This window comes from Amblyraja radiata, chromosome 3 (genome assembly GCF_010909765.2).
Source record: "Amblyraja radiata isolate CabotCenter1 chromosome 3, sAmbRad1.1.pri, whole genome shotgun sequence".
Classification (NCBI taxonomy): domain Eukaryota; kingdom Metazoa; phylum Chordata; class Chondrichthyes; order Rajiformes; family Rajidae; genus Amblyraja; species Amblyraja radiata.
Window position 1 is genome coordinate 31731692 of NC_045958.1, and position 22325 is coordinate 31754016.

At 38.3% G+C, this 22325-nt stretch overlaps 1 protein-coding gene across 1 annotated transcript in view; it reads left to right on the plus strand.

The window, feature by feature from the left end:
• The window catches only part of LOC116971538 (transmembrane channel-like protein 1), a 39054-nt gene extending 17094 nt beyond the window's left edge, over nucleotides 1–21960 (plus strand). The window contains exons 8-21 of the mRNA XM_033018777.1: nucleotides 523–629; nucleotides 3463–3561; nucleotides 4788–4930; nucleotides 8047–8191; nucleotides 10393–10587; nucleotides 11223–11402; nucleotides 11501–11656; nucleotides 12343–12471; nucleotides 12622–12689; nucleotides 13949–14188; nucleotides 14598–14723; nucleotides 16531–16609; nucleotides 18510–18597; nucleotides 21704–21960. Of these exons, the coding sequence (XP_032874668.1) occupies nucleotides 523–629; nucleotides 3463–3561; nucleotides 4788–4930; nucleotides 8047–8191; nucleotides 10393–10587; nucleotides 11223–11402; nucleotides 11501–11656; nucleotides 12343–12471; nucleotides 12622–12689; nucleotides 13949–14188; nucleotides 14598–14723; nucleotides 16531–16609; nucleotides 18510–18597; nucleotides 21704–21960 (2012 nt within the window). The remainder of the gene's footprint in view (nucleotides 1–522; nucleotides 630–3462; nucleotides 3562–4787; nucleotides 4931–8046; nucleotides 8192–10392; nucleotides 10588–11222; nucleotides 11403–11500; nucleotides 11657–12342; nucleotides 12472–12621; nucleotides 12690–13948; nucleotides 14189–14597; nucleotides 14724–16530; nucleotides 16610–18509; nucleotides 18598–21703) is intronic.
• The last annotated feature ends 365 nt before the right edge of the window (nucleotides 21961–22325 follow it).

The following is a 22325-nucleotide window of genomic DNA, read 5'->3' on the forward strand; positions in this document are numbered from 1 at the left end:
AACCTTTCCTATCCATGTACCTGTCCAAAAATCTTTTAAATGTTGTTACAGTTTTCTGCCTTAACTACCTCCTCTGGCAGCTCATTCCATATACCCATCACCCTCTGTGAAAAAAGCTGCCCCTCAGATTTATATTAAATCTTTTCCCTCTCATCATAAACCTATGCTGTCTGGTTGTTGATATGTTATATGTTCTAAGAGGCACAGATATCTTGTGCAAGAAATGCAGAGTGGATAGACATGTTTTTACTATGCTGTTCTAAAACTATATTCTTGGAGATAGTGGATGAATCTCAAGAAGGGTTCTCTCTGACATTTTTTCATTAAAGGTGTGTAAATATACTTTCTTGGTACCATCAAAATCATCACTTCCAGATGTAAATCAATATTTTCCTCTTATCTGACTATTATTGTACTGTGATATTACTAATCCAGATACACCATGTCAGTTCCAATTTTTCCTTCATAGGTATATTGGACTTTTTGTAGCTTGTTATAACCATATTATTTTGGCTTTACTAGGTCATTTTGGATCTTCTGTTGCTTCATATTTCATATTCTTGAGATGGATCTATGGGATCAATATGGTTCTCTTTGGATTAACATTTGGTTTGGTCATGATCCCAGAGGTAAAGTTAATTACTGTTTATAGTTTCATTTGAAAAGCTTCTAATTAAATGTTTATGGAATTCCTTCAACAAAATGAACATGGTTTCATAAGACAATGAACGTTACTTGTTACTTGGATATTTGATCAAAATGTTGCTTTTTACTGTGTAGGAAGGAACTGCAGATGCTGGTTTAAACCAAAGATAGACACAAAAAGCTGGAGTAACTCAGCGGGTCAGACAGCATCTCTGGAGAAAAGGAATAAGCGACCTTTCAGGTCAAGGCCCTTCTTCAGACCCAAAGATTCTGACGAAGGGTGTCAGCCCAAAACGTTTTTGTGTCAATTTTCTGTTGCTTTTTACTACCAGACACGTTCTCAAATAAATAGCTCAGAGAGCTCGACAATCCCCAACTGTGACTATATTGCATCCTACACCTGTGAAGGAAAGATCAGGCAAAAACTACAGATGAGTTATTCCCCATTGAATTATAGTATGTACTGTGGCTGTAAATGTTTGATTTCATGTTTCTTTTTGCTTATAAACCCAGTTACCAGTGGTATCTAATGATAGCAATTTTTGACCTATTATTTGCAGAGTGATGGCATTCTCAATTAAATGTGCCAATACATGTTTGGACAGATTGTTGAAGTGTCTGGAACAAGTAATGTTATAACTATAGGTAGGAACAATGGCTGTGACTCAGTTCCCCAATTTTTTGTTGTTGTTTATTTTATTAGAAGTTAATAGAGTACAAAACAGTACAGTGGAACCTAATTTTAGGTGCCAACTATGTCATACTGTAATCCATTCTATGTACAACCTCTAGTTTTATGTTTTGAGAAGGAAGTAAGCAAGACAAGAAAAAGAAAACAATAGAAAGGGGAAAAAGAGGAAAAATAGATGGTAGAGAATAGAAAAACGTGAAGTGTGTATATAAAAAAAAGAAAAAGTGGAAAGTAGAAATAGGAGAGAAGGCCCCCTAAAAGAGAAAATTTCAAATCTTTATTCGGAGATGTAGATCTATCCACGGCACAGTTCCCCTATTTTAAAGTCCGTATTCCAGAATAGTTTTCATGGAGTCGTTTTTTTTAACCATATCTTCTCGTAGAGAATATAGAGCAAACATTAAGTAATTACCTGTTCTTAGTTGTTGAGAGTAGATGGAGTGTATGAATTATTGCATTCTTTGCAATGGAACTACTCTTTTATTGGTGATGGAATTCCAGGAAACTGCCACTCGATAACAAGCTAATGGCAACATACTGTTACCTAGCAAACATTACTCAGCCTTCTTTGTAACTGTCAAGGATTTGCCCTGCAGGTCCGTTTCGGCAGCCTGCCCAGTTCCTGCCTGGCAGCCTTCACATTTTACAGTTAGGTGCAGCTGAGAGTTTGACTGGCTCATTTTTGTAAGATCATGGAGTCAAACGTGCTTGGGCCAAGATTGCACTGTTCACATTGCTGAACCTAGGCTTGATTTATTTACAACCGCTGATATAAAATTCAGATGAACTTACAGACAGTCACCTTCTGCTGCTTTTTATGTACTCATGGTAATGTGTTCAATAGAGAGTTGTCTGAGTCATATATCAGCTCAGTGAATCTGGATGGAGTGGATTGGCCCTGAGACTGGAGTATCATGCACAAGGAGTGGGGTTAAAACCTTATTGTGGTTGCCCTTTAGACAATAGACAATAGACAATAGACAATAGGTGCAGGATTAGGCCATTTGGCCCTTCGAGCCAGCACCGCCATTCAATGTGATCATGGCTGATCATCCCCAATCAGTACCCCGTTCCTGCCTTCTGCCCATATCCCCTGACTCCGCTATTTTTAAGAGCCTTATCTAGCTCTCTCTTGAAAGCATCCAGAGAACCGGCCTCCACCGCCCTCTGAGGCAGAGAATTCCACAGACTCACCACTCTCTGTGAGAAAAAGTGTTTCCTCGTCTCCGTTCTAAATGGCTTACTCCTTATTCTTAAACTGTGGCCCCTGGTTCTGGACTCCCCCAACATCGGGAACATGTTTCCCACCTCTAGTGTGCCCAAGCCCTTAACAATCTTATATGTTTCAATGAGATATCCTCTCATCCTTCTCAACTCCAGAGTGTACAAGCTACAAGCCCAGCTGATCCATTCTCTCAGCATATGACAGTCCCGCCATCCCGGGAATTAACCTTGTAAACCTACGCTGCACTCCCTCAATAGCAAGAATGTCCTTCCTCAAATTAGGGGACCAAAACTGCACATAATACTCCAGGTGTGGTCTCACTAGGGCTCTGTACAACTGCAGAAGGAAGTAAAGGCAAACATCATTGGAGGCCAGCAGCAAGAATCTTATTTGTCCCTTCTGAAATATTACAATAAGGTTGAGGCCAGTATAATTACACTGCTTAAAGATATTTGACCAGGTGCATGGATATGGGCCAAACAGAGGCAAATTGAAACCGTTCAGGTAGGCATCTTGGGCCAAAGGGCCTGGTTCTGTGCTGTATAATTCTATGATTCTAAGAACAAAGGAAACCACATTAATATCTGGATTTTGCTGAACTTCTGCATGTTACAGCTGCTAACCGAAAAAATATCCAAGAAAATTGTTTGCATTGGAACTTACGACCGAAAGAAAAAGACCAAGAAAAGCTTCAAATCCAAATATTGTCCATCAATAACAATCTGATTATTAAATTAATCTGTGTTGTTGCGTATTCTGAATTAGCAATTGCAGTGTACCGAAGAAGTTCTAATTTTATTATTTAAATATCACATCAGTTTTTGAGATTGGAATGGTTATATGGAAGTGCACTTCATGTTTTCTAAGGTATGGCTTAAATAATTCAATATTTTGATTTTAGGCTCTAATGGGAAAGCCCTATGGTAGCATCCCTAGAAAAACTGTTCCAAAGAATGAACAGCACTCGGCCATGAACTTTGCCACTTTGTGGGATTTTGGGGTAAGTTTAACTTTTTTGTTTAAGAACTATGTCTGTGAAGAAGATATTTTGTGCCAGAATGTATTTTTAATTTTTAGTTCATTGTAGTATAAGTGCAGATGGCACCAGTGATACAAAATGGATCCTAATCTGTGGGCGGCACGGTGGCGCAGCAGTAGTGTTGCTGCGTTACAGAGCCAGAGACCCAGGTCTGATCCTGACAATGGTTCCTGTCCGTATGGAGTTTGCACGTTCTTGCCGTGACCGGCGTGGGTTTTCTCCGGGTGCTCCTTTTTCCTCCCACATTCCAAAGACGTACAGGTTTGTAGGTTAATTGGCTTGGTAAAATTGTAAATTATCCCTAGTGTGTGTAGGATAGTGTCCGTGTGTGGGGATCGCTGGTCGGCGCAGACTCAGTGAGCCGAAGGGCCAGTTTCCGCGCTGTATCTCCAAACTAAACTAAACTGAACATAATCTGAAGAAGGGGCTCGACCCAGAAACATCACCCATTCCTTCTCTCCAGAGATATTGTCTGTCTCGCTGAGTTATTCCAGCATTTTGTGTCTACCTTCAAACTAAACACAACCTTTGTTGCTGTCTGTGTGATGTTTGCACATTTTCCTGCAACCATGTGATTTCATCCAGGTGCTCCAGTTTCCTCCCATATCCCAAAGATGTGCAGGTTAGTCTGCCACTGGAGATAGTATCTGGGCTATGGGTGAAGTTGATGATTTTGTGTGAGAGAATAGGTTGCAGGGAAATATGTTAAGAAATTAGATTAATGAAGGTGCGCTGAGCATTGGCATAATCCCATTGACCTGAAATGCCTCCATTATTGTAAGGAAATATGTAGGAGAGTCTAAAAACCGCGGGGATAGGCTTAAGGTGATAGTGGACACAGGGGAAATATAGGGGGGAAAGGGGAAACATATACAGGTACATAGAGGGTTAATATTTTCACACAGCGGGTGGTGGGTATATGGAATGAACACCCAGAGGAAGCGGGGGAGGTGGATACATTTACAACATTTAAAAGGCATTCTGACAGGTACATAGAGAGGGATGTGGACCTAAAGTAGGCAAATGGGACTAGCTCAGGTAGGCAACATGGTCAGCATGGATGAGTTGTGCTGAAGAGCCCGTTCCTGTGCTCTATAACTCCATGACATAATGAATTAATTAAATGTAAGAGCTTTGACCATTTGGTGTGAAGAAAACAGTTTGTAAATTATTTATTCTTTTGCTAGGGCTATGCACAATATTCCGTCCTTTTCTACGGTTACTATAATCATCAGAGGTCAATTGGGTGGCTGAAGTACCGGCTTCCCTTGAGTTACTTCCTGGTGGGAATTGGTATAATAGGATACAGCTTCATGGTGGTGATAAGAACGTAAGTTCCATCTTCCTGGTTAAAATATTTTCTTGGAAGTGTGGTCCAAACAGTCTACACACCAAATTCAAATTTCATGATTTTTTAAATAATTTTAATATTGATCTGTAATTTACATAATAACATATTTGGATCAAAATTGGTTTCAAATAAATTGTAATGTCAATTAAGATGTGAGATCAGTTGATGATAGGGGTGACAATAGTATCTGCTGTATATTGGGATAAATGCAATACTGTCTGCATAATATATCATCTAATAATCTTTAGTGAGCCCCAGAGCATCTACATCTAGGTTTATCTTTATTATTGTCAGTGAAAAACTTTGTTTGGCATCTTATTGTGACCAAAGTTTCAAAGTATTAGACCAAAGTTTCAAATCAGCCAAAGGATGTCAAGTTTGTGGCACCATGAATTAATGAAAAAAGAGATCTTAAAAGAAAATGAAATTGGCACACAAGAAATAGAATGGGCCAAGGTTTATTTCATCATTCACCATGTCCGAAGGTACATAGCCCGAAACGCCACATATCCTTTTTCTCCAGAGATGCTGCCTGACCCACTGAGTTACTCCAGCATTTTGTGTCAATCTTTTGTATAAACCAGTATCTGCAGTTCCTTTTTATTACATTTTATTTCACCATTGTTGACTTCATCTGTGAAGATAATGTTGTCATTTTAGATTGGCATTTAGCCACTAAAGTCAGACTAAAGTCAGATCAGGCCTTATGAAGCTGACAACTGTAATTAAAACCGTAACTATCATGCTTTCCCGTTTTGAAATTATGTTAAGAAAATCAGGACATAGACACATTAGCCATAATAGAAATAACCCCATTACCATCGACTTCTATCCCACTTACATAGTCACACAGAGATTGGATTGACTCAAAACTTAGCCACATTGCAATAGTGGGTATAATCTAATCAAATAACTGTGCTGTGTTGGTCACTCAAAGTGGCCGCAGAGTTGCCCCTGGAGTGATTGTCACTCTTTCAGTAGCATTTTAATTTAACCTGACAGCAGCACCTTTCAACCTGCCCCATCATCATAAGAAAACTGATTTCATATAGGCAGCTAATACGTTTAATTAAATCGCTGGTACTGCTTCTTCTCATCAAATTTTTAATTAACTGGAGAATAAAAAAGCAAGAAGATAGCTAAAGGTCAATATGGAGCTGCAATTATGGGAGAATGTGATTCACAAATGCATAAAAAGTACATCTGCTGATGAGTCCTGATCGCAGCATGAATGAATCGCATGGAATAATTTTGCCATTTGCTTCTGGCTGTCACATTATCAAATTATAAATCTCACTTTAGATTTTTCAATTAAACAAATGTGTAAAAAGGAAAAAAATGCATACATGGATATATCAACACTATTTATTGCACAATGTTCATTTGGGGCTATGAGCTAATGGACACTGAGAGGAAATAAGTACAGAAGCTCTTAATGTGGGTCACCATCAGTTTGGGATGATATTTTTCAGACCAACCCGATCAGAACTTGTTAAATCATAAAAATCTCCTGTTGAGAAATTCCTTATTTCATTTGTATATCTGCACTTCAGTTATTTAAAAATAATTTAATATAACTAACCAGGGTTGAATCTCATACTGTGCTTTTTCAAGTAATTAGAGATTATTTTATTAAATTGGGACAGATGGATTGATCAAGCTGTTGTCGCAGAATCGAATAGTGGAGGTCAACTTGTTCAGCAACATTGTTTGATTCTCTTTTCCGAGGTTCTTGAATGGTTCATAAGAGATAGGAGCAGTATTAGACCATTCGGCTCATCAAGTCTACTCCACCATTCAATCATGGGCTGATCTATCTTTCTTTCTCTCTCAACCCCATTCTCCTCCCTTCACTCTATAACACCTGACACCTGTACCCATGGTCAATATTCACACAAAAGACTGCTTAACTAGAGTAAGAAAGTTAAAGGGAAGAATGTGTTGAGTAGGTAAATAATGGAGAGAATGTCAGGTTTCATTCTGTGGGGCTCATGTCATTCTGCACCACTACATTCAATCAAGATAAGCACATCTAATCAGTTTTTGTCTTGATCATGGCGTGTTCTTTTCATTATTTGAACGTTAATTGCCGCTTTTTATTGACTTATTTGCAAACCATTTTGTTCCGCACATCTGCAGTAAACAGGATGATTTGAATGTTAGTAATTCCTCATGGGAGTAGTTCAAAGTTTTTTCATTTTATTTCTACAGTAAAGGAAAGTTATGAATTTTTTTTCCAGTATTGAAAACATCCATCTCAGTAGTGAATAAGTACTTGTGGGATGCTTTTTGCATTTCATTTTTTGTTCCTTTTTTCCCCATATCATAGACCGATAAAACATAGACATAGGCAATGTGTGGCATCTATTTTTCTGTAAGGAGGTAAACATAGAGACATAGAAAATAGGTGCTGGGGTAGGCCATTCGGCCCTTCGAGCCTGCACCGCCATTCGATATGATCATGGCTGATCATCCAACTCAGTATCCCATCCCTGCCTTCTCTCCATACCCCCTGATCCCTTTAGCCACAAGGGCCACATCTATCTCCCTCTTAAATATAGCCAATGAACTGGCCTCAACTACCTTCTGTGGCAGAGAATTCCACAGATTCACCGCTCTCTGTGTAAAAAATGATTTTCTCATCTCGGTCCTAAAAGACTTCCCTCTTATCCTTAAACTGTGACCCCTAGTTCTGGACTTCCCCAACATCGGGAATAATCTTCCTGCATCTAGCCTGTCCAACCCCTTAAGAATTTTGTAAGTTTCTATAAGATCCCCCCTCAATCTTCTAAATTCTAGCGAGTACAAACCGAGTCTATCCAGTCTTTCTTCATAATTAGGGAATTAGAAGACGTGATTCATAGCTGTGGCAGGTGTTGACTGAGTGAATGGAGGGCTTTTGTTGTGTGTAATAGTACGAAAAAGGTTGAGTGTCATTGTAATTGGACTTGGTTTTATATTTTTCACTACATAACTTGCTGCCAAATACCCAGCAGCCAGTTAAATCTTATTGTGACATAGTTCTTGTGTCCTTGAATATGATAATGAATTAGCTGTCATTACACCCCTAAGATAAAGTTATAATATCTTCACAGAATGGCAAGTAATGCGAATGAGGAGGGCGGAGGAGATGACACAAGCTTTAACTTCAGTTGGAAGTTGTTTACAAGCTGGGACTACTTGATAGGCAATGCAGAAACTGCAGATAACAAATTTGCTTCCATCACCACCAGCTTTAAGGTACATATTACTTTGCTGTTGTCATTCATACCTTCTTAAAGTTTAATTCTCTGAACTTAGCATTGTACTTCAGACATCAAGTGATTTGTTTGAGTCATATTTTTTTAGTAATGGCCACTACTTTGAATGCTGTTCAGAGTATCAAATCCTAGGTTTCATTCTTATTTGGTAGAGGAGGTGAGAATCGTCCAATGTCAGTTTTTGAATGTAAGATTATTGTTGCTTAAAATAAATCACCTGTGCCACAACAATACTTATAAAATTAAAGTGTGCACAATCAATAATCCTTGATTAGTAAATTGATTATCATTTGATTCCCCATAGAGATTTGAAAAGATAAAAAGGTTACTAAAGGATATGACAGGGCAATGAGACAGCAGATTGGTACAGCAATTAGAGTCATAGAGTCATACAGTATGGAAACAGGCCCTTCGGTCCAACTAGCCCGCACTGGCCAACATGTCCCCGCTACACTAGTCCCACCTACCAGCATTTGGTCCATATCCCTCCAAACCTGTCATATCCACATACCTGTCTAACTGCTTCTCAAATGTTGGGATAGTCCCTCAACTATTATCCAAATATATCCGCCACTTGTGATAAATGTCTAGCCCAAAAGGCAACTATAACACACTCCTTAGTTTCCTGCATAAAACTTTATAGATTTTGGAATGATATTTTTGAAATATTTACAGAATTGTTCAAGACAAGAATGGAACCTAATACTGAAATGATTATATTTGGCGTAATGGAAGATGGGAATAAATTGAACACATCTCAAAATCTATTCCTTAACTATGGTTTAATAATAGCAAAATAATTAATTCTTAAATTTTGGAAGGGTACATCAATACCAACGCTTAAAATGTGGATTGCAAGTATGTTGGACACCGCTCATCTTGAGGAAATGCGATTCCTCCTAATGGATAAATCAGACCAATTCATAACGAGTTGGTCTCCATTCGTTGTTTTTTTGGAATCATATGGTGCAACACAATTGTAAAAAAATAACTGTTTCAGGACTGGACGAGGGTTGGTCAAGATTATAAATAATGATCTCCTTTTCTTTTTTATTTTATTTTATTTTCTCTATTTTCTCTCTCAACTTTCTTCATTTACTCGTTTTCTTTTTTCACACACTATATATTTCACATCTTTCTATCGTTTACTATCTAACTTATTTTTCTTATTCTAATCTTTTTTCAATGTAACAAAAAAAAAAAAAGAAGTTGTACATAAAATGTATTATGAAAATATATATTAGGCACTTTGGTGCCATATGACTGTACTTCTAATAAAATAAAATATTTAAAAAAAACAAAAAAACTTCCTCCTCTGGCAGCTTGTTCCATACACCCACCACTCATTGAGTGAAAAAGTTACCCCTCAGATTCCTATTAAATCTTTTCCCCTTCACCTTAAACCTATGTCCTCTGGTCCTCGATTCACCTACTCTGGGCAAGAGACTCTGTGCATCAAACCCATCTAGTGTTGCAGCCTCACGGGCTCCAAGGAACCTAACCTCAGGTCAAGTCTAGGTGGAGTTTGCATGTTCTGCTCATGACTATACATGTTTCCACAAATGCTCCTGTTTCCTTCCACATCTCGAAAATATGTGAGTGGGTTAATTGGCTCCAGTGAATTAACCCTTAGTGTCAGTAAATGGCATGAAATGAATCAAAAGAGAGTTGATGGGCACATGAGTGAATAGGTCACAAGGAAATGAGAAGAGGGGAATGCTGTTAATGAATTTAAAGCATATATAGGTCTGAGATAACATAACAAAATCAATTTTGGGATTATAGTTTGTTTAGTTCCACACTTTTTCACAGGTATAGAAGACATTTTCTTATGGGTAATTCATTTTATCATTGACATAAAAAAAGTTATTAAAATATTCATCAAGCAATCTTTCAATTGATTTTCTTTGAGGCGTTTTTATTATCCTCAATGTGATATGTGACCCCTGCTGGATTTCAAGCTGCTTACACCTACAGGATTAGTATTGATAAGGCACGGATCTTCCACACAACTATAGACGAACACTTGCTAATTCTGTTCACATTCTGCTGCACACTGATAGATTAGTGAACCTAAAAATATATCTAACATAACCTATTCACCCAAAATTTGCAAGCCTTCTTGCGGATAGGTACTTTTGGACATTTACATATGACTTGAAATAATTTCCTTCAACACAGGAATCCATTCTTGAAGAACAAGAGAATCGGAAAGAAGGAAACATCCATTTAACTAGGTTCTTACGGGTTCTTGCCAATTTCTTGGTGCTCCTCACTTTGGCTGGAAGTGGCTACTTGATTTTCTATGTCGTCAGAAGGTCTCAGAAGTTTGCACAGCAAGGACTGGAAGACTACGGATGGTGGGAAAGAAATGAAGTTAGTGTCCAACCTAATTTTCTTCAATGTGGAATCTCTTCAACATCTGTAATCAGTAACATAACTAAGTATTAGGATTTCTCTGCATTTTTTCTGTTTTCACATGATGTTTTTAAAAACATTGCCCTATTAAATGTTATTGGGATTAAAACCTATGATTGGATATGATTATTCTGAAGATTTTATATTTGTCATCGAGTCATCGAATCATAGAAACATAGAAACATAGAAGCATAGAAAATAGGTGCAGGAGTAGGCCATTCGGCCATTCGAATCAACACCACCATTCAATATGATCATGGCTGAACATCCAGAATCAGTACCCCATTCCTGCTTTCTCCCCATATCCCTTGATTCCGTTAGCCCTAAGATCTATATTGAACTCTCTCTTAGAGAGATACAGTGTGGAAACAGGCTGTTTGGCCCAACTTGCCCACACCGGCCAACATGTCACAGCTACACTAATCCCACCTGCCAGCATTTGGTCCACATCCCTCCAAACCTGGCCTATCCATGTTGAGTCAGATCATTGTTTTTTAAATGATTGAAATATTATACTGATGCTCAGCAGTATTTATTTGATTAAACTGTACGTGATGTTATTACAATATGTGCTAACATGTTGTTTTTGTTAGGTAAATATGGTAATGTCACTGCTGGGTATGTTCTGTCCAATGTTATTTGACATCATCAGTCCTTTAGAAAATTACCACCCACGGATTGCACTCCAATGGCAACTGGGACGCATTTTTGCTTTGTTTCTTGGTAATCTCTACACATTTATTATTGCTTTGTTGGATGAAATTAATCTCAAGGTAAGAATAATGCAACAGCTATCGTTATATCTTCACACTCAACATTACATTTCAAGCTGAAGGAGTTATTTTACATCAGGTTGCTTCTTTAATTTCAGCTGGAAGAAGAGAAGATTATTCGATACAATATCACAATCTGGGAAAACAGTCTTTACAATGGAACATGGTTAGGGAACTCATCAACACGTCCTCCATTAGACGTAGATCCTGCAATTGTACCTAGAGGACCTTGTTGGGAGACGATGGTGGGACAGGTATCTCTTGTTAAAACAATGACTGCTAACTTTAAGCACCAAGATCTCTGTCATTTGAACTCAAGTTCCCAAGATCTCCAGAAATAAGTTGTACATTGTAGTGGGGTTTAGGTTTTCAGGAGGTTGATTAATGAAATGTACATCAGTCTGAAAAAGGGTCATCACCGGAACGACACCCATCCTTTCTTTCCAGGGATGCTGCCTGACCTACTGAGTTACTCCAGCACTTTGTGTCTATCCTAAATCTACCAACAGACAGCTTTTGCAGCAAACAAAGTGGACTAAACCATTAAAAAAAAAGTATTGAGTTGTTTATTTGAAAGAATGCAGAATACAGTCTATGACAAGAAGTATGGGTGGGGTGAGTAGGGTCATAAGCTTAACCTAGGAATGGCCCAAACTATTTTTTTTCAGCCCTCAGTTAATACAATGTTATTAGATCCACAAATTTAGTAAGGAACAGAAATATCTTGAGCGTTAACCTTGTAATTCTTCCTTCTGTATTAATACTGCCTTCAGGGAAATAGGTGTAATTTTGCCTTTAGTTATCTTAATTTTTCACTTGCAACATTAATTTGGTTTGATCTTATTCAAGGGCAAAACAAGTCTTGTGTTATGATAATAACCATTTTTACTGGAACCTGAGAAATATACCAATGTCACTGTGTAATTCTGCCTTCTTGCAGGAGTTTGTGCGACTCACCGTTTCAGATACTTTGACTACCGTCATAACTATACTGGTCGGGGATTTTTTTCGTGCTGTATTTGTCAGATTCATCAACTATTGCTGGTGCTGGGATCTCGAGTACGGATTTGTAAGAACTGACTTATATTTTCACAGACACACAGACATGCAGACACATGCATGCACTGCCTGTAACAAAAGTACAACATAATATGAACAATTATAAATAATGATAAATATTTGGCAGAAATGATTGAAAAAAGTTATTATTTTTGTTTAGCCCTCCTATGGAGAATTTGACATTAGCGGGAACGTTTTGGGTTTGATCTTCAATCAAGGCATGATATGGTGGGTGGAGCAGGAAGGTTGTACATTCTGAGATATTTATTTTCAACTTGTGTTTCACATAGCCCTCAAGAAACTGAAGCCAACATCTATTATCAAACCCTTCGTAATTCAGCTCAAGATCCTAGCAAGATGAAAAATGAAAGGTTCATTCAGCTAAGAGAAGAAGGCAGCAAGTTAACCTCCTGCTACACCTCTTATTTGATATTGTCATTATTGCAGGGCCTCCTAGACAGTAATGCTTAGACTTTATGTTATTAACAGATATTCCAATTAATTTGGATTTTTTAAATTGAAATATGAGTATAGATGACTTTACAAAAATTAATAACTGAATTAAATAATTTATTGGAATCCCAGATGCATTTTGCTGAATTAAAAATAGTCAAAATGATGAAGCTTTGAATAAATGAATGACATTATTTTCAGTTACTTCCAAGAGATAAATATTCTATTGGAATATTGTTGCTGCTTTAAAATCCTGCTTGTTAATGTTCCCTGGTGGTTACAGACCTGCAGACATATAAGATTTGTTAATTAATAATAACTCCTTACCTTATATGTTAACATAAGTATTAGAAGTACTAAGGTGGTGTGAAGGGCCTGTTTCTATACTGTATAGCTCTATGACTCTATGAACAGAGGGCAATTAATTAAAATAATTAATTTAAATAAATAGATATTCCCTACTGGGAATAGCAGGACAAGAAAAAACAACATATCTTATTATCCAATGGAAAAATGTATTTCAAGACAAATTTAACATATCAGATTGTTCTTTAAAACAGCCAATGAATTAATTAGCATATTTTATCACTATAATAATTTCCAGGGAAACCACACATTGCTTAAAAATCCTTCTTGATTTATTCAAATGCATCCATGCAAGTTTAATAATATGGAACCAAGTGCTGCTATCAGGCAACTGAGCCATCCTATATGCGACTAGAGAGCAGTCCTGAGCTACTATATACCTTATTGGAGACCTTGGACTATCTTTGATCAGACTTTACTGGGCTTTATTTTGCACTAAACATTACTCACCTTATTCCCGTTATCATGTATCTGTACACTGTGGATGGCTCAAAAGTATTGTCTTTCCACTGACTGGTTCGCACACAACCAATGCTTTTCAATGTACATGTAACAGTGAACTAAACTCAAACACAATAGGATTATCTTTGCTGTTTGTAATTGAAGAAAAATAGATCTGTAATGTTGGAACATAAAGCAACAATTCCTTTTCCTTTTATTTTCCATAGGATGGGTGCCTTTTACGCTCCATGCCTTCCAGCTATCAACGTTTTACGTCTCCTGGCTTCCATGTACTTACAGTGTTGGGCTGTTATGTGTACCAATGTTCCACATGAGCGAGTGTTTAAGGCATCAAGATCCAATAACTTCTATATGGCTATGCTGCTGATTATCTTGTTCCTGTCAACACTGCCTGCGGTTTACACAATTGTTTCGATACCACCATCTTTTGATTGTGGACCATTTAGGTGAATAATTTTGCTTCAAAACTAACAATGTCTCCAATTGCATTGTGGCATTGATCTCACGTACCTGGCAGTGGTCATCAGAGCAACCTGGGGAAGAGCACTGTCAATTTTACAATCAATACTCTTTAAGTTGTGGCACCCCTCCTGCTATCGTGGTTGAAGCTGTTAGTTCTGAATAAGTCCAATGAGAGGTTAATTGATCAAGTTAATAGTTAAAAGCTGTATTATTTTGCCAGTGAATCTGCTGAATTCTAGTACAAGTCTAGGAAAATGCAATGAAAATTCAGGAAAAGCTATGAAAACATTTTACTGAAATAACCATCAAAGAAACATTTGACTTTGGCTTTAAGTAAATATCATAGCAGGTTAAAGCAAAGGTGATTAATGTGTTGTGATTTTTACATTACAGTGGGAAATATAGAATGTTTGATGTTATTCAAGAAACATTGGACAATGATTTTCCAGCCTGGTTTGCAAAAGTTTTCAGTGCAGCAACCAATCCTGGTTTGATTCTTTCTTTCATTTTACTCATGGTGTAAGTATTTCAATTTAACCTGTCTTTTTCAGTTTGTCATTTTGAATGTGTCATATATATCTTCAGCTATAGACAATAGACAATAGGTGCAGGAGTAGGCCATTCAGCCCTTCGAGCCAGCACCACCATTCACTGTGATCATGGCTGATCATCCACAATCAGTACCCCATTCCTGCCTTCTCCCCATACCCCTTGACTCCGCTATCTTTAAGAGGTCTATCTAACTCTCTCTTGAAAGCATCCAGAGAATCCACCTCCACTGCCTTCTGAGGCAGAGAATTCCACAGATTCACAACTCTCTGGATGAAAATGTTTTTACTCATCTCCTTTCTAAATGGCTTACCCCTTTTTCTTAAACTGTGGCCCCTGGTTCTGGACTCCCCCAACATCGGGAACATGTTTCCTGCCTCTAGCATGTCCAATCCCTTAATAATCTTATGTGTTTCAATAAGATGCCCTCTCATCCTTCTAAATTCCAGTGTATACAAGCCCAGTCGCTCCATTCTTTCAACATATGACAGTCCCACCATCCAGGGAATTAACCTCGTGAACCTACGCTGCACTCCCTCAATAGCAAGAATGTCCTTCCTCAAATTTGGAGACCAAAACAGCACACAATACTCCAGGTGTGGTCTCACCCGGGCCCTGTACAACTGCAGAAGGACCTCTTTGCTCCTATACTCAACACATCTTGATATGAAGGCCAACATGACATTAGCTTTCTTCACTGCCTGTTGTACCTGCATGCTTACTTTCAGTGACTGATGTACAAGGACACCCAGATCTCGTTGTACTTCCCCTTTTCCTAACTTGACACCATTCAGATAATAATCTGCCTTCCTGTTCTTGCCACCGAAGTGGATAACCTCACATTTATCCACATTAAACTGCATCTGCCCATTCACCCAACCTGTTCAAGTCACCCTGCATCCTCATCACATCAATAGACAGTAGACAATAGGCAATAGGTGCTGGAGTAGGCCATTCGGCCCTTTGAGCCAGCACCGCCATTTAACGTGATTATGGCTGATCATCCTCAATCAGTACCCCGTTCCTGCCTTCTCCCAATATCCCCTGACTCCGCTATCTTTGGACTATGAACATCCTCCTCATAGTTCACACTGCCACCCATCTTTGTGTCATCTGCAAATTTGCTATGTATACATTAGAAATATTCCTGTAACTGTAGTCCGCCCAATAGTTCAGCTGTTTGGATAGTGGGTTGTTGATCTGAAAAGCCCAGATTTGATCTGCAATACTTTTCCAAAATATTATGTATCATTAATGTAAAATCTATTGCAAATTTAGATTTTATAGTAAGGATATTATTAGTCTTCACTGTAGAACTCTGCAATTTAATAGTGGACGATATTGCAAGGACTCATAATACACTAACTTGAAGGAGGTGATAAAGGTCTAACCAACAACCAATGCACAGCAAGCCATTGATAAAGGAAGGGATGATGTGACTGGTTGTGTTTGGGGCTGGAAGAGAATGAATTTTAGTGAAATAATAATTAATATCGTAAGAAGAGAATCATTTAAACCTAACCAAATATACTTGGGAATAACTGTATAAAAATTAAAATAACATTGCGTTTGAACTAATATCACAAATGTTTAGGTCTGTGGGAAAAAAATGTACAACTGGACGTTATCAATTGTAATAATTAATGAATTCAAGGTAATTGAATGTCTGAACTTCCTCTATACCTATGTGACACGTAGCTCAATTATTTTTTGAATTGCAAACTCCTACTGTCAGATTAGAGAATTTAACCATAATGTAATTCTTGCCATTTTGTAGTTTGGCTATATATTATCTTCAGACAACTTCTAAATCATACAAGGCTGCAAACCTGGAACTAAAGAAGAAATTACAAAATGTAAGTACTTGCATTAATAAAGGAAAATAATGCATGTTTTTATGCCGTCGTTTGGAAATGGAAATGTGATCACTAAATGTGATCAGCACTTCTGTGCGCACGTAGACGGCAATGAAATGTCATTGTTATGCTCATATTCAGATGCAGCTGAAATGGAACAGTGTTGTCAGTTGTTGTGTGATGCATGTTTAGATGTACTGCTGCAACGGTTATGCCTGTGTATGCTTTTCAAAAACCATCTGGGTCTTGTCACCAAAAGCATACCTTAAAGGAAGTAAGAAAGTCTATTCAAGTGCAAGGCCTGTTCTTACCTAATCCAGTGTTGGGAACCATTCCAGTGAAAACAATCAATGGTCTTAAGTGATGGGCATGACATTCATTGATGGGAGGTGGGCCAGACATTCTATTCTTTGCCTCGCGTGCTAACCCCTGACCGCATGATGCACTTTGTCCCTCAGGATGCATTTTCATGATCAGTCCCCGATGAAGCCATTTAATAAAAAGTTGAACCAATAACATCACAATTTGAAACAGCAGTTGTCAAGATAGGGAACATTTTAAGAGCTCCTGCCATGACAATAGGTTGCACTTCCAAATGTATGAATGTTGTGTGACTTAGGACATTATGTGCCAATACTGCATGGAAATGCACAGCAAGCTGTAAATACATAATCATACATATCCACACAGCCCCTTGCACTTGAGCTAGAATGTAACCCATGGTCTTGTTGTCTGGTGGAGCAGGATTAAAACCAAATCAAAGGGGCAAATGACCTACTTCGACTTCTATTTCTGATGTTCTTACATTCTCATATTGTCCTGTTGGAAATTTTGTGTCTGTCCTAAATATTTCATGTCATCTGTATGTCTTAAAGACAGGTCTGGATCGATACCCACCACATCAGATCATATCATATCCTTCAACATGAGGAGAGTGGGGAAGAGGCATATTGATTAAACCTAATGTGAATTGAATTCAATCTCCCGATCCTCATTAAATGAATAAAAAGGCAAATGCTCAAAACACTCTGATAAAAAAACTTCTGAACAGTTAACCCATAAACTAGGGTGTAACTAAACTAAACTAAACTAAACTAAACTAAACTAAACTAAACTAAACTAAACTAAACTAAACTAAAATGAACTGAACTGAACTAAACTAAACTAAAATAAACTAAAGATAGACACAAGAAGCTGGAGTAACTCAATGTGTCAGACAGCATCTTTGGAGAAAATAAATAGGTGACGTTTTGGGTTGAGACCCTTCTTCAGACTGAGAGTTTGGGGAAAGGGAAACGAGAGATATAGACGGTGATTTAGAGAGATATAGAACAAATTAATGTAAGATATGCAAAATTGTAACAATGATAGAAACATAGAAACATAGAAACATAAAGGAAACAGGCCATTGTTAGCTTGCGACTAAGTGAAAGCGAGTTACAAACAATGAGAGTCAACAAGACAACTTTGAAGCTGGTACAACTTGGATGGGGGATGGATGGAGAGAGGGGGAAGCAAGGGTTACAAAGTTAGAGAAATCAATTCCAACATAATTCCTGTGCAAAGCTGTTCACCTCACGTTGTCACTTAGTACATCTGCATATTATCCTCATCGCCTGCCATCAGACAGTCTCTTAGCCTGGTCAGGTTCAAGGACTTCCCCTCTTTCTCCTGGTCATTATTTCTTTCCTTGCTTTCCTTTTCTCACCTTTCCTAACCAGCAGAGTGACATGCTATTTTCTAGCTAGAGGTATGGTTCCAGAACTCTTGACGTGGTTAAAACCAATTTTGAGAAGCATTTAGCTACTTCTAAAGTGTGGGTTTAATACAAACAACTGAAAATGAATTTCTCCCTGACTGTGCTTTAAAAATAACTTTTTTTTGATTGAATTATTAACAGCAAAGTGAAGAAAACAAAAAGAAGAGCAAAAAGAATGCTGATGCTGCAGCAAATCAAATGGAACAAATGCAAAATTCAATGAAAAATGGTATGGAAAATGAACTGAGATTAACGGTAAAAAGAACGCTGAAAACAGTTCTCTGTAATTTGGAAAGGCATTTTCTTTGTTATAGTAGAATATTGGAGTAAAATGGAGCTGTGAAATCTGGCACAAGAGTTTGGCGGAATTTTGAGTGCAAAGAACAGTTCCAAATTGGCATTAAAATGAGTGGGAGAGGGTATTAACACCTCTGCAACTAATACTCACTGTGAGTGTGCAGAATAGGAAATCTTTGGCATTAATCAGCTTTTCGGTTTTTATAAACCATAGATAATGTCAAGTTTGATAGTTTAGTAATAATAATAATAAACTTTATTTCAGACTCAAGGTCCAGACAAGGGACAACATTACATAAAAATACATTGCATATAAAAACATCATAAAATACATATAAAATCTCAGTATATCACCAAAAAAGCATCATAAATTATATATATTAAAAAAAAACACAATACATGAATTAAAATCCAGAATAAAAAAGAATGATCAATGTCCTACAACGAAACAACGATACCAGTGTCTCCACAACTGGGATTCGTAGCGTGTAGTGCTAAAACTTATGTTTGACAAGGCCACAATAATGAATAATCATAAGACATCGTGAATAAGAATAGTGAATAATCATAAGATATTATAAGACTTCAGGATACAATAGACAGGAAAGCGAAAATATGATGCCATTCAATGTAAAGGTGACACAGTGACACAGCTAGTTCAGCTACTGCTCCATAGCTCCGGAGACTTGGGTCAAGTCCTGACCTCTGCGTGGTGTTTGCATGTTTGTCCTGTGACTGCATGGGGTTCTTCCAAATGCTCGAGTTTCCACCCTTATCCAGAACGTGTGCGGGTTGGTTGGTTGACCATTCATTGTAATTTGCCGCCATTGGTAGAAACTGGGAGTTGATAGTTAAGTGCAAAGAGTAAAGTGGGTTTGGGTAGGATTAGAGTTACACTTGGTGCTTCGTCGATGCCATGGACTTGATGAGATGAAGGTCCTGTTTCTGTGTGTGTATCTCTCTAATTGTATGACTCAAGGAGAAGTATGAAACACTTTGGTTGGACCTGCAATGAAGAACATATTTGAAAATGAACAGGTAGACCTTGATGATAATTACCAAAGTATTATTATGACATTGTAATATCAAGTATGCCAACAATCAAAGCATGGATTAGGATTAGTAGCAAATGAACTGAGATAGGGGTGGAACAGATGAGAAAACAATGGTATAGAGAACTGGCTGGCAGACAGGAAGCAAAGAGTAGGAGTAAACTGGTCTTTTTCAGAATGGCAGGCAGTGACTAGTGGGGTACCACAAGGCTCAGTGCTGGGACCCCAGCTATTTACAATATATATTAATGATTTGGATGAGGGAATTGAATGCAATATCTCCATGTTTGCGGATGACAGGAAGCTGGGGGGCGGTGTTAGCTGTGAGGAGGATGCTGGGAGGCTGCAGGGTGACTTGGATAGGTTGGGTGAGTGACAAATGTATGGCAGATGCAGTATAATGTGGATAAATGTGAGGTTATCCACTTTGATGGCAAGAACAGGAAAGTAGAGGTTCTACTGCAGTTGTACAGGGCCTTGGTGAGACCACACCTGGAGTATTACGTACAGTTTTGGTCTCCTAATCTGAGGAAAGACATTATTGCCATAGAGGGAGTACAGAGAAGGTTCACCAGACTGATTCCTGGGATGGCAGGACTTTCATATGAAGAAAGACTGGATAGACTCGGCTTGTACTCGCTGGAATTTAGAAGGTTGAGGGGGGATCTTATAGAAACTTACAAAATTCTGAAGGAGTTGGACAGGCTAGATGCAAGAAGATTGTTCCCGATGTTGGGGAAGTCCAGAACAAGGGGTCACAGTTTAAGGATAAGGGGGAAGTCTTTTAGGACCGAGATGTGAAAAAAAAAATTCACACAGAGATTGGTGAATCTGTGGAATTCTCTGTCACAGAAAGTAGTTGAGGCCAGTTCATTGGCTATATTTAAGTGGGAGTTAGATGTGGCCCTTGTTGCTAAAGGGATCAGGGGGTGTGGAGAGAAGGCAGGTACAGGATACTGAGTTGGATGATCAGCCATGATCATGTTGAATGGCGGTGCAGGCTCGAAGGGCCGAATGGCCTACTCCTGCACCTATTTTCTATGTTTCTATAAGTGGCAAAACACAAAGTGCTGGGGGAATTTAGGAGGTCAGGCAGCATCTCTGGAGGGAATTGACAGGTGACGTTTCGGATCGGGACTCTTCTTTAGATTGATGCAGGAAAGCGGGAGGAATCACAGAGGGGGAGTAATGTGAGAGGATTTCACAGAACATACTATGAGGGGAATTCACAATGGAGCAGTAAAATGGAACTGCAGATGCTGGAATCTTGATTGCAAATGCAAAATGCTGGAGGAATTCAGTAGGTCAACAGCATCTGTGGAGGGAATGGTCACAGGCAATGTTTTGGGTCGGGACCCTTCGTTAGACTGATTCATTCCCTCCACAGATTCTGTCTGACTTGCTAAGTTCCTCCAGCACTTGGTGTCTTACTCAAGATTCCAGCATCTGCAGTTCCTTGTGTCTCCAAGTAAGTAGTTTATCTTGGTGTTGGCAACAGTTATGCGACCGGAAGCTTGGTTTGTGATCAGATACAATGCCAAGGAATGTTACAGTCCATTACTAAATCAAACAGTGGCCGGGGAGACCAGAAAAAACAGTGGTCAGAATGGAATGAAGACAGTGAATTTGATTAATTTTGTGTTAAATCGGAAATGTCAGTTCATCCATCACTGGAGTTTGTCAAAGGAGTGTGACGAATCAGTCAGAAAAGGGATTGAGTGAGGTGTCGACAATGTTCAGCAACACATTGGCTTTGCAAATGTGGAATATATCATCATATCTTCAAATAATATATCCAAAGGGCTGCATATGAATAAGAAATAGGTGGCACCCAATAGGAGGGAGATATTCAGAAGAGGAACAAAACAGCAAGTGATTCGTAATTGGTATAGATTAATAATATATTCCTTTTCAATTTTGAGGAAGGTGAATGCATTTGAAAAGTATTTATAGTAAAGAACACCTAAATCCCTGTTTTCCATGCAGATACCACGCGTGCAACTGTTGGTCAGGTGGACAATATACGAAATGCCATTCATTCTTCTAACCAGCCTTCAAATCCTAGTGCTTGTCTACCCAGTGACAGGGGAATGAGACTTGTTGCTCCACCGCGGGTCGCTGTTACTCGACCACCAAGGCCAAGAAACCCTGGACAGTTGCCAGGCCAACCACGGTATCCTGGACCACAGCAATATTATGGAGCTCGACCACGGATGCCCAGAGGTGGCGCAGCTTATAGATGATGGGGATAGAGGGACTGATGCATGGGACTGATGATTTACTGTCGTTAAAACCAATCAATAAATCTTAAAATTTTACAACAGATTTTAATTACTTCTTGTGAATAAAGAACATCATTCAAGTGCAATCCAAGAGATAAATTGCATGCATCAAATCACAGTTACAATGACATTTTATTTACAATATAGTTTGGTTAACAGGCATATCTGATAGGATCTTAGAATATGATGTGGTCCAATATATTTTATACTTATTTGAATATAAACCTGAAAAATACTCTTTAGTTTAAATCTTTTTATTTGAATTTTGAATTTAACAGCAATTTGCATACATACAATGATAACAGACAGTGATAATCAGGACATAG